At 33.3% G+C, this 13,998-nt stretch overlaps 1 protein-coding gene across 2 annotated transcripts in view; it reads right to left on the reverse strand.

Annotated features, from left to right (window-relative positions):
• Positions 1 to 13,998, reverse strand: part of LOC145246162 (ras-related protein Rab-10-like) — a 118,063-nt gene that overhangs the window by 18,599 nt on the left and 85,466 nt on the right. For both annotated transcript variants that reach the window (XM_080108031.1, XM_080108030.1), the window contains exons 2-3: positions 4,794 to 5,021; positions 2,488 to 2,548 (exon numbers count right to left, since the gene is read on the reverse strand). In XM_080108031.1, coding sequence (XP_079964157.1) covers positions 2,488 to 2,548; positions 4,794 to 4,956 — 224 coding nt within the window. In that variant the 5' untranslated portion in view covers positions 4,957 to 5,021. The remainder of the gene's footprint in view (positions 1 to 2,487; positions 2,549 to 4,793; positions 5,022 to 13,998) is intronic.

Here is a 13,998-nt window from a genome sequence, read left to right on the forward strand (position 1 = left end):
TATATATATATATATATATATATATGAAGTGAAATTGTGGGTGCGTGTGTGTGTCTATGTGTGTACATTTCCCTACCAAACTAATCTGTCAATTTTCAGTCTACTGACTCGAAATGTGACACAAGGTGTATAGAAATTTGGGAAAATCTTTTTAATCGGTTTTCGTCCAGAGTGTTTCTTTTGCAAACAACAAGTCACTTATGTAGGCTGCGACTTGTGTCAATAACTTTTTTGCCTTCGTCAGTAGGAAAATTGGCAACGAATCCTGGACATGCATTGGCGTCGGCAGAAAACCGTTAGCAATCATTAGTGCAGCTATAGACCCTGCCACGCACAACTTCCTCCGCAGTCTTGATCGATTAATAAGGCGCCACATCGGAGACTATCGTAAATTAACTGTTTGTAGAAATTTCTTTGTAGCAGTAATTCTTCTAACGCACTCAATTCTAAAAGACAGAACGGCACTATTTGCTGTCGATACACAGGGACTGGGAGAAGAAGAAGAAGAAAAAGAAGAAGAAGCGGTAGGTGTGGTTGGTTTTATTGGAAACAAGGCGAGACTAACCGCGAGAATTCCCGAGACTTCAGAAAAAAAAAGACTAAACTCAAACGGATAGGCGGCTGTGCTTTTGCTCAAGACAGAACATCGGTGATAGAAGAGAAAAGTTACTTTCAAAAGAAAGTTCCGGGTGTGAGGCTGAAGAACCTGGCAGTTTCCAGTTTACTTTTTTTTTTAATTCCACCCGAATGAATCAGTAGGTTTGCAAATTGCATTGTTATGATAACTGAACTTATACATTTGTGATCTGAAAGTTTCATCTCTCTGTTGCAGATATTGACAGTATGAGACACGAATAAAGCAACGCCTGTCATGGACGTGCGTTAGAAGCAGACATGTGTCATTGATTTCCTGGCAAAAATGCATTGAGAATCGTGGCGATTATGTAGAAAAATAAATTCTGAAGCAGAAAATATTGCTCGTTTTAATGGTAACACTCACGTCTGCACAGCTCTTCAATTCTTTAGTTTAAAAAATAAGAGGCTTTACTTGTTGGGACGACCCTCGTATTATTTGTTGTTATTTATTGAATAAAGTTTACGAAACAGTACATAATTGCAAAGATTTTCAAGATTTTTTTATCAGAAATTATTTTGTATCGAACAGCTAGAATTTGGAATTCCTTTCCTGTTACCTGCTTCCCTAACTGTACTGATATGCAGAAGTTTAAATGTAATGTAAACCAACATCTTGTTAATCTTGTTCGGCCTGGTTTCAAATAGTAACCCTTTAGTAGCGATATGCCTTTGTAGGGGTGAACGTGACTTTAAAAAAAAAAACGTTTATGAAACAGTAATTTAAACTGTAATTCGTCTATTTTCAAGATTTTTTTATAAGAAATAATTTTGTATCTTTTTAGGTGCAATGTTTCGGATCTCCATTTACATTGTTCAGAATCCAAAGTCAGTCGCTGCAACAAAATGAACCATCAAATATTCAATCAATGTAAACATGTTCTTAAAGATCAGTTCGATCTATTTATTGCATCATACAAAATGTAGTTTTTTTTTAAAATAGAAATCACTCCAGACAAGGCATGAAGCCAATTGATGTAAGGAGCTAAAATGAATACTACTTCAAGGCAAAACAACTATAACGATAAGTGTTAGACAGAATAGATTCTGACCCAGAAAACAGCAATTCTTTCCTCTCTGTCAAAAACATCGTTCATGGAATATGAGGACTAAATGACAAAATAAGGGAAACGAGACTTTCTCGGCTTTTGAAAGTAAACCCAAGATTCACTTTCTATGCTTCTTGCTGCTCTGCAAAAAGTGCATTTATCCATGACGTTTTTTTTTTCAGTTCATGACAAGTTTGGCAAGTTCATGTGAGGATATTGGAGTCGCAGTTAATCGGATATCCCTATTCAGTTGTAGTAAGTTGCTTTATTTCTGATCGTTTGTAAATTAGTTGAGTTTTGAATTACTTTTGTTTTAATAGGACGACTATGCTATGTAGTTAACAACAAGAGTGTGAACCCCCCCCCAAAAAAAAACCCAAACAAACAAACATTGAACAAATAACTGTTACCAAACGCAAGAAATGTTACTTCTTTACCTACCGCATTTTTTTTTAATATTTTAAACTGTTTGAAAATGATTTTATTTCAATTTACGATTTCATTCAAATACGATGAAAGTATGACTTCGCAATAGCAGGGGTCGGCTTTATGGAAATCATTGAAGTCTAATCACTTCTTTTTCATCATTTTCTCCTTTGAATTCCACAGAAACGTAAAATTTATTGCGTTTGGAACAATTAATTGGAAGACTTTGTAGGAGTTGGGATAGGTGCTGGTCTAGTCATACTGAAGTTCTATGATACAGCGAAACAGTCTGTCGTTGGACGACTATATATACATATCAGTATATATATTTTTATTTATACATTAATTCTTGAACGAAAAGATTAAAAATATTTCTTACCAAACTGCAAGCTGAATATTTGCCCCGTCAATATTAAACTTTTTCTTGACAAAATCAACACCTGCATGTAAAAGTAAAAAAGAGGATTTAATTTCTTTTTTAAATACAAACAAAATGAATTTTTTTTAGCGAGGAATTGAAAGATTATAACATTTTCAACATTTAACGAATCTTTCACACATGGTTTCCAACAAACGTGTAATTGTGCATATGTGTGTTATCATCCCTAAACAGTTAAGAAACAATAATCCAAACAAATTCTTTTTACATACGTGCGCGGCCCTGTCGGTGGGGCATTAGAATACGCCGACTGCCCCCCTGCAGAGGGTAAAAGTTTCTCAATGGGGGTCCTGGATATGACCTTAAACTATATCCAGTGGTGAGGCCCCAGCTTATGGGCTTTAGGGAGTGTGGAGCCACCCTTTAATTACCATTGCTCCCAGGTTCACTCTGACCTGGAGTGGTAGTACCTGTTAGGGTCCCAACTATGGGTTAAATAGAAACCGACGTGAAAACAACAAATATATTCTATTAAAAAATTTTTTTCTTCAAAATCTTTGGATTCGACATTAAATAACTCGAAAAGGGTTAATATGCCGTAAAACAAAAACAACCAACCAACCAACCAACCAACCAACCAACCAACCAACCAACCAACCAACCAACATACGTGCGCGGTCGCTGATCTTTCATTCAATAAATATAATGGTTTGGTTTGGTTGTTTTGTTTCACGGTATATCAACACTTTTCGGATTCTTTCATACCGAATCCAGTTATTATTCATATTGCATCAAGTTATTTTGTAGACGGTTTTTATTCTTCAAGCTCTTTGTATCTTCAATTGCTTGTTTGTAGTGTTTGGATTTTTTTTATAGTGGATTTTATCGTTTTTATTCCTTGTCCTGCAGAACATGAATGAGTTTTGCGATGGAAGAGGGAAAAGAATTACAGTATTAATGTTTGGTACATTTCAAGTTAGGAAACCAAAGAAAGGGGAAATGGGAAGGAGGAAAAGGGGGGAAAAGGTGGGTTGTTGTTTTGTTTTTTGATTTTGTCGAACATAATTAAGTTTTGCAAAAGAAAGTAGAAAAATAAAACGCATCAATGTTAGATGCATTTCGTCGCAGGAAGCCAATACCTTCAGACATATTTAAGCGTATCTTACGACCGGGCAACGCCAGGCGGCTTAGTGGTATAATTATAAAACTCTGTGGACCTTGCTTGCTTTCTTGTCTGCTTGCATCTTGTCTTTAACGATCGGGCGATTCCATCTTTTTAAAAAGGGATCACAGTTAAATATATATATGTTTGAACACGTCAGAGTTATTTTTTTCAGATTTTTCTGGATATCTTTTCTATTCGCCGAGCGGTCTTTTTTAAATTTCAGCTGTCATGTTGTATATAATAGCGCCCAAAAGTTGTTGTTCAGTCCTATTCTTCTCAAGCGCTATATATAATTATTTACTATAATGATTATTAAATACTAGTGTTTTATCTTTTCGGGAATCATCAGTGCAGGGTGTCACAATTAACACCAGTCGAGAGATTCGAACCCGGCAACGATATATATATATATATATATATATATATATATATATATATATATATATATATATATATATATATATAAGGTTCAATGTAATAATCGATAGAGAATTGTCTCTATAATTATAAATACGTAATCTGCATGAATTAAAATATCATATTTAAGCTTATCTTAGGACCGGGCAACGCTGGACAGCCTGCTAGTATAATTATAAAATTCTCTGAACCGTCTAACCGCCTTCGTTTGCATCTTGTCTATCAAAAACATTTTTATCCTGTAAATCAACTTGTATTTAATAAAATTCACATTTTTTTTTCTCCATAATTCAACCATTTGGAGTACAAATGAGCGTCAGTTTTTGCTTAACTTGTGGACATCATGAAACGGGTTCGATTCTAACTGATGGCATTCAAATCATATTTTTTTTTAATCACTACTATATATTGGGTACAATATATTATGAAATAATTGATAACAAATACGAAATCTGTATGAATAAAAATATCATATTTTAGCGTATTTTACGACCGGGCAACGTCAAGCGCCCCTGCTAATATTCTTATAAAATCATAGAATTACGTCAGTGATTGACTTTTCATATAGAAATTATTATCATTTCTGATAACCTTTTATTATCGACCAGAGCGCTCTGTTTTAAAGAGCTGGAATTTTCCCAAAAAAACAACCTTGTGTCTAAATTGACCCTCGTGGGGAGGCAAGTGAATAGAAATAATTGGTGATAAGATGAAGTGAACTTACCAACGGTGGGTAGCATACTTGTTCGAAACTCTCGCCCGACCAGGCAGTTGATGAGGGCTGTCTTCCCCACCGATGTCTCTCCGAGTACCAATACTTTGTACGTGGCATCAATAGTGTCTGCCTGCACATCGGATGAACGCATTGACCTTTCAACGGGACTCATTACTGGATCAGAGTTGATCAGACAAGGATCGATACGGGATATCGGTCAGGTATCTTCACCATCAGCTGAAATGAAAAAAAAAATCAAACAATAAAAGTTATTCTTTATTTTTGACCAGCAGGGTTACCCAGCGTTGCCCGGGTCCACAACTAATAAATAGAAGAAATGAAGTTCCGTTTGGACACACCTGCTATACCAAGGATATTGAGCACTTTTTCATTATTGTATGTCAACTCCATCGTGGGCAACGTGGATAGCCCCACAACAATTTCAAAAATAAAAGATACGGTAATCCTACTTAAAAAAAAAAACGAACTAAAACACGAAAATGTACCCCCCTCCCAAAGAAGAAGTACCTGACCATCTCTCCACTAGCTATTTCGGCAGAAGGGAGACAAATAGAAGCTATTCTCAAGGTATTGAGAATTTTTGGATGACCATATACCAGTTTAAGCGAATTTCTTTGATGTTGCCTCAGTCTAGAAACATTTGCCTTTACGGTCGTTTGCAACGGCGGTGTTACTTTACAGACCGTAAATTTCATTCTTTTTTTTTTTTATAAAAAAAAACTTAAAAATAAAATAAACTGAAAATAATTCAATTAAAAAAAAACAAACAAAATAATAAAAAAAAAACAAACAAAATAATTAAAAAAAACAAACAAAATAATTAAAAAAAACTAACAAAATAATTTAAAACAAACAAACAAAATAAACGTTTTTATATTTTAAAAATGATTGCTTACTAGTTATTGTGGTTTTAACTAGCGGGGAGGGGAGGCCCTGCTTTGCGCGGTTGTAAAATGCACTTAAATATATTTTAATTCATTCATATTTCGTATTTATTATTTCAGACACAATTCTCTATTTGATATAATATTGATATAATATTTGATATAATATTGTATCTAATATACAATTCTGGGTTCAAAAGTAAAAAAAAAAAAAAATGACTTGAGTACCATCAGATAAAATCGAAACAAAAACATCTAATATTCTAGTCGTTTTCCTTACTATTTGAACTATCGATAGATACACAAGACAAGTTGAAAAATACTCGCGAATTTGCGCATGCGTAGAAGTAGTAGAAATATGTCAGTAAGTTGAAATGAACATTTTGCATTTCAACTTTCCAACATATTTCTCTACGCGTTATTCATCCATCCAAACAAAGATTTCACTCATTATAAACCATCCTTGGTGTATGATTACTATTTCCTATTAATTTCAGTGTTATGTGGCAACTAGTTTAAATATTTACACACATACAAACGCACACATATACATAGTCTACTGTTTTATTTATATAGATGAGTAAAATTCTTTTAATAGCAAACGTTTTCTTGACCTTTTGGCTAAGATCAAGCGTGCACTGTAAACACCAGCTTAAAGTCAAAATCAGATGATTTGTACTATTCAAAAGAAGATGGATACACGCTAGCTTATGCGTGTTTAGATGAACCGCTTGAATATGTGTTCCTTGTTTAGGCGTAGGGACGCTGATCTAAGGTCTTACCAGACCCCGTCCCAGTTAGTAAAGTCTCTTAGTGGTACAAATGAACTCTGGCTTCTATATATTTTTGTTTTCGCTAGGAACAAAGTATCGTACCCCGCCCAAAACATAAACAGGTGAATATGTGTGGTGAGCTTGTGTGTATGAAAAGGAGTAAGGTATGAGTATTCCTTGCCTGAGTATGACGCAAGCGGATACTGGTTCTATTAGATCCCGGCCTTTCAGGTAGGTTTTAACCTCTTAACTAATCAGGTGACTTACACTATCTTCTACTAAAACAGATGCCCTCTCCCCACTTTCAATTTTTTTGTCCTCAGCTTCTGACACCACCCACCCTTCAAACGCATCACCCGTTTTCTTTTTCCTCTCACTCAGATCCCACCTTTTTTTATTACCCCAAACAAGGCACAGTGCCACTTTAATGAAGCGGGCTACTATCAGGGACATAAGTTGCAGGGATACTATGTAGGGAGTTGTGCAGCAAGATGTCGTTTTACATTACACTTGAACTTCTGCATGTCAGTACAGTTGAGAAAGCAGGAAACTGGAAAGGAATTCCAAAGTCTAGCAGTTATGGGGAAGAATTATTAGAGATTGACCTACTTGTTTGCGGTTCTAGAAAAAAAAATGGAAAACAGTGGGTAATTTATTGCTTAGAAAATGATGGGAGAATTGATAAGTTTCAAATGTGTATCATTTCTTATTCTCTGCACCATCTTTCTGATGCGGTTTTGCTAGTCTCAATCATTTCTATAAATACTATTGTTGTATGTTGTATGTATGTAGAGTGTTGGGCCCTCACCCAGATCTCACTTGCCCACCTCCAGAGCCAATGTTTATTGTGGATATGCAATGTAAAACTGGACCAGATCCAAAATATTAGGCCATATACTCAAGAAATTGATCATCTCAAAACAAGATGTCCTAATAACGGCAAACCATCTTTGCTGGTCCGATCATATTGAAAAAAAAAATAAATAAAAAAGCAAAGGGTGTATCAGCACTTACAGAGAGACCCAAGACTGGACCCAAGAAAGTCTATTATCCTAAAAAACATGGAAAAAAGATCAAGCAAGACCATAAGCAGCTGCAAATGGACACAGTCAATTCACACAAACGTGATCACTGCAGAGACAGACAGTACCGAGTCACTTGCCGAATAGAACATAGATGATAATGACTGTGTGAATGACAGTCATGGCATCCCTAGGCGTAAGAAAGCCTTCTACTCCAATACCTTCTTCCGGGATTCTGCTTTCCCAACTGTACTGACATGCAGAAGTTCAAGTGTAATGTAAACAGACATCTTGCCGCTCAACCCCCTATATAGTATCCCTGCAACTTATGTCCCCGATAGTATCCCCCTACTTCAAAGTGTCATTGTGCCTTGTTTGGGGTGAAAATTGAATATATAAAAAAAGAATTATCTGATCTATTTCCTGCTTCCTTTGTTCCAGCTCGTTTGACTTGTTGGTCTAGTGGTCTTCCTCAAAGTTTTCTACATTACTGGCTAGCTACTTTGTGCAACCCAAGGCAGATTCGTGTTATTCGATATCTTGATTGGCTTTCATCGAAAGAGATTCATTATTTGTGGTCTTCATTCTACGGCTTCTACGGACATACGTACTTCTATTATTGGCGATCTCTGTCTTCCACAGACCGATTTGAAAACCTTTGTTGTCATCTTTTGCTCATGTCTCTTTTTTGTCTAACTGATCATACTTTTCATTTTTTTTTAACCTTACCTTGTCAACCATCTTGGATTCAACCCGGGAATGATTCGTTTTTTGAAGATTTGGGTTATTACGAGCGGAGGATCAGCTCGTTCCTTTTATCTTCTATATTATATTTCTCTTAGTCTGTCTGTCTGTTTGTCTGTCACTGCCACTTTTCTCGGAAACTACTGCACCGAGCTGACTGAAATTTTGTATGGACATTATTATGATAAATTACAGCGTGGTATGGTATCAATTCGATGTACGCTTAGAGATTAATAGCGATTAGTATTTAAGTTCCACTTTTCTCGGAAACTACTGGACCGAGCTGACTGAAATTATGCACTCAGTGTTGTTCTTGCCAAAATTCATACTAGCTGACGTAATCGCTACTTACTGGCATAGGGTCCTTAATATATAATATATATTTTTTATAAACACTGCTTGTCCGGAAACTGTAACCAAGTAAACTGTTTCTCTTTTACCACTATTAGGATTATTACTTGTTCATTATAAAACTGCGATTTTTTTTCGATGTCATTTTTTTCTAGGCAAACAAATCTTAACGCAGGAAATGCTAATTTCTCAAAGGAATAATTTCAGATCTGAAGAAAAAAGAATCTTAAATCAGGTGAATCTACAGGGAACGTCAGATGTAAACGTGATTCATAGAATCGCGAAACAATTACCATATGTTGAAAAAAAATGGAAGAAGAATTTAAGAAAAATTGAGGTCACCCACCTTCGAGCGAGGAACAGCTGGTTTCTTTTATCTTCTATACTAGCAAGCGGCCCGGCATTGCCCGGTCATAAAATACGCTTAAACAGTATATTTTGATTAATGCAGATTTCGTATTTATTATTATATTATATTTTGACCGAATATATAGTAATGATTTAAAAAGTAAAAAAAAAAAAACAACAACAACAAAAAAACCCCTCGTGCACCACCACCGAGTATCGAAATCAAAACGTTTAGCTTACGATTTACTTTTTTCCTTTGAAGTTAATTCCTGAGCTATGGAAACATGTTTGCTGTAAGACTAAAACTTAAAACATGAACCAATAGCTACTACGTTACGCATGCATATTCGTAATGCCGTCGTTCGACCTTCACCGGGCAAATTTCATTTTTTTTTAATTTTCATACTTTTGCACCGATTTTCCCCGGCTTAAGCCCAAATATAAATTTTCGCATGGGTTCGAATACCCTATATATTAAGTTTCATATGTGTAGACCAAAAACTGATAGAGGAGTTTGGTAGGCAATTTAAAAAAAAATTAATATATCTACGCATATATGAATATATATATATATATATATATATATATATATATATATATATATATATATGGAAAGCGGTTTGTGTTTACTATAACCTTTTTACGACAATATTATGCAAGTATAAATCATGTAAAATATCTGCATGAATATAATTACACGTAATAGTTAAACTGAATATTATTATTTCATAAGAAAACCGAAAAAAACTAATAGGGAATTAATTAAAATGAATGTTTAAAAGAATATGCAAATTAGTTAGATGTTTTGCAGATAAATACAATTCCACGAACCATATATAACAAAGTCGTAATTTATTTTTTAAATAAATAAACAAAAGGGGGTTTAATATGAATATCAATACACATAAAAAACGCCCAAATTTATAGGAGCATAGATTATATTTCTCTTAGTTTGTCTGTCTGTCTGTCTGTTTATCTATTCCACTTTTTTTTAAACTACTGCGTCGATTTGACAGAAATTTTGCATGAATACTTATTATGATAAGCAGTACAGTAAACTAAGTATTATGATATAAATTTGTTGCATATTTAGGTATTAATGGGATTAGTATTTAATTTTCTTTTTTTTTTCGGAAACTACTGTGCTGATCTGGGTGAAACTTTGTTATGATAACGTACAGCTGACTAAGTATTTTGGTATCCGTTTGACACACATAGAATAATAGGGATTAATAGGAATAAGTATTTAAGTTTCACATTTCTGGGAAACTACTATACCGATCTGGCTGAAATTTTGTATGAATCTTTTGTTATGACAAGGTGCAGCGAACTAAGTATTATGGTATTAGATTAATATGGATTAATAGGAATTAGTATTTAAGTTCCACATTTTCTCGGAAACTACTGGGTAAATCTGACTGAAATTTTGTATGGACCTTTGTTATGATTAAGTGCAGCGAACTAAGTATGATGGTATCCGTCTGATACAGAGTTAAAGATAAACAGGGATTAGTATTTAATGCAAAAATGAGCACAAATTTAAACATATTCAGCCATCAATCTGGCATAAAGGATCGGTTTTTAAGCCAACGGTCTATAACTTTGACTGTTTTTTATGGGCTAAAAAGTCCTCTATTTTCTGTTCTCATACTTAAAATGTTGGCAGGTAAAATTATATGGAACCGCTTTAAGGATAATAATATATGACAAAAAACAAACGAAAACAAACAAACAAACAAACAAACAAACAGAAAACAATAAAAAGCAACAACAACAAAAAAGAAAAGAAAAAATGACGGATATTTGATAAGATATACTCATTAAACGACAAGAATGCGTTAACTCACTTTGGCGCATCTGATTACAAACCCCCGCCGTTTGGAAAATCGCTAAGATATTACATTTGGAAATTTCTATTTACTAGCTGTTTCTACCGGCGTTATTCGGTTGAAAAAATTATGGCGGGCGGAGAGTTTAGTCACATATTATTTCAGAAACACCGAATCTTTTTTAACTTCTTACAATTTTCCTGAAAGTGAATCACATGTTGGATTTATGGAAGCATAAAATACATTAGTTTTCGTTTATGAAAATTAAACGGGAAATAACTTTAAGGGAAAATAACTCTCACAGCTCAAATAAATAAACTTACTTTCGTTTTAAAAAAAAACTCGATAATAATTGAAAATAAATTGAATTAAATATAAATTAAATTAAAAATAAATTAAATAGATCAAATAATTAAATAATATTTCTAAATCGAAATGATAACATGGATGTATTATTAAAATAGATTTTTTATGTAACATGCAATTAATGTTATTTGTTGAATGTAGATTACCTTTGAATACATTGTATACATACTGAAATTATGCTGGAGTATAATATATGTAAATGTCCGTTTTCAGTATGAAAATTAATTTGAGAAACATTGTACCTTTTTTATATGGGGATCACCACTTATAAAGGCCAGTAAGCCACTCGGGGATAAGGGTTATTTTGTGTACAATAATCAATGGGATAATATCGTAGTAATAGTTGGTATTGGAGATTTGATAAAGTGTCTTACTTAAGGGGGTGATTAATCAGGAATTTGTTTATGTTGGACTTGAAGACGTCCAAGTTGTAGTCAGGTGGGAAACAGGCAAACGGAACCTTTTGTACATACTAATCAAATTGTGAACAAACAAACAGACAAGAATACGACTTTATTATAATACAAAATTCAAGCAAGCAAGGACGCTCGGACGGTCCGCAGAGTTTTAAAATTATTAAAATATAAAGTTAGGTATGTGTATATTATTTGTATGTGTATATTATTTGTATGTGTGTATTATTTGTATGTGTATATTATTTGTATGTGTGTATTATTTGTATGTGTGTATTATTTGTATGTGTATATTATTTGTATGTGTATATTATTTGTATGTGTGTATTATTTGTATGTGTGTATTATTTGCATGTTTATATTATTTATATGTGTGTATTATTTGTATGTGTATATTATTTGTATGTGTGTATTATTTGTATGTGTGTATTGTTTGTATGTGTGTATTATTTGTATGTGTATATTATTTGTATGTGTGTATTATTTGTATGTGTGTATTATTTGTATGTGTGTATTATTTGTATGTGTATATTATTTGTATGTGTGTATTATTTGTATGTGTGTATTGTTTGTATGTGTGTATTATTTGTATGTGTATATTATTTGTATGTGTATATTATTTGTATGTGTGTATTATTTGTATGAGTATATTATTTGTATGTGTGTATTATTTGTATGTGTGTATTGTTTGTATGTGTGTATTATTTGTATGTGTATATTATTTGTATGTGTGTATTGTTTGTATGTGTGTATTATTTGTATGTGTATATTATTTGTATGTGTATATTATTTGTATGTGTGTATTATTTGTATGTGTGTATTGTTTTTATGTGTGTATTATTTGTATGTGTATATTATTTGTATGTGCATATTATTTGTATGGGTAGGATCCACTTCGAAATGAAACGATGTAGTTCTGCGCTCCGGATTAGTTCATTGACGAATTGACACATCTTCTGTGACTGTGCAAGCCTATCCTGTGTTACATGAAGGGCTGTCCCCTTATCATGTAAGTAAGAAGACATACTAGATAAGTGAAAATGGTATTAGGATAAGGTTAGAATCGAACCCTGTAGGCAAGTGTTAAAGATAATCATGGAAAATAGAATGTTAGAAATTAAGTCTATTGTTAATTCTATTAGAAATAGTTAAATATTGTTTATGACAAATGGGAAAGAGTTGATTGTCCATTCTTTTAGAAATCTGAATATTAAAAATGGCAGTTAAAAGAATGGACAATGCAAATTAAAATATATTGTTTAAAAATAGGTTAGACTTATAATTGAGGATTCTTTTGTTTGCCAAAAATGTGTTTGGACAAACATATGTAAAGCCACGTGAAAATTAGTCACGTTTGAAAAACACACTTCTGACGTCATAAACAAAGGAGATTTCTCAATATAGGAATCGAAGGGTTCGAACAGTTAGTCTGTTGGAAGACAGAGTTGAGAGTCAAAAGTTGATGAGAGATAGTTGGAGAGGAGAGCCCCTTAGAAGTGAAGAGTAGAAGATTAGACCATGTAGATCCAAGTTTGAATTCATGACGTCACCAATCGGTCGATTGAGTAAAGAACCAAATATGTTTGTAACTGTTCGTCTCGTCATTCCTTAGAACAGAAAGGTAAATGGTTTTTATCATCATCTAATGACGAACTTTGTGTAAACCCGTGTCCTTCTCTCCTTCATCAACAATAATGTATCCCCCCTCCTCTAATATGTGTTATAAGAACTGTTCTATATGTGTTAATAAGAACCATCCTAAACTGATACACGTGTCTCCCTCATTACCATTACCCCTGTTATATATGTCCCTAATACGAACTCCTGACATCTCTGAAATATGTCCCCCACTACACAACACCTGGATCTTTGTTGCCAATGCAACAGATGTTGGTGATGCATAATAGCCAAAGGTCTGTTGCAGCTCACTACCACGGCAACCGTAAAGCAGGCCTTTGGACTAAAGTCACATGACCTGTTGACGTCACAAAATAAGGTACAACGGCCATGGTATTAGCACGGCCCTCTGTAATATTAAGGCGTTGTTTCTTTCTAAAAAATGCTTACCTTTCAATTTTAATTTTTTTTTAATTATTTTTCATTTATTCCCTAAATAATTCAGTTTGTGCAGAATTTGAATGTCTCTGGCTTCAAACATACTTAATTTTACATATGTAATTTTACATGCATAATTTTACATACATAATTTTACATATGTAATTTTACATATGTAATTTTACATACATAATTTTACATACATAATTTTACATATGTAATTTTACATATGTAATTTTACATATGTAATTTTACATGCATAATTTTACATATGTAATTTTACATGCATAATTTTACATACATAATTTTACATATGTAATTTTACATATGTAATTTTACATATGTAATTTTACATATGTAATTTTACATGCAAATTTTACATACATAATTTTACATATGTAATTTTAC

The sequence above is a fragment of the Euprymna scolopes genome, chromosome 23 (genome assembly GCF_053919585.1).
Source record: "Euprymna scolopes isolate OS-2025 chromosome 23, ASM5391958v1, whole genome shotgun sequence".
In the NCBI taxonomy this organism is placed as follows: Eukaryota; Metazoa; Mollusca; class Cephalopoda; order Sepiida; family Sepiolidae; genus Euprymna; species Euprymna scolopes.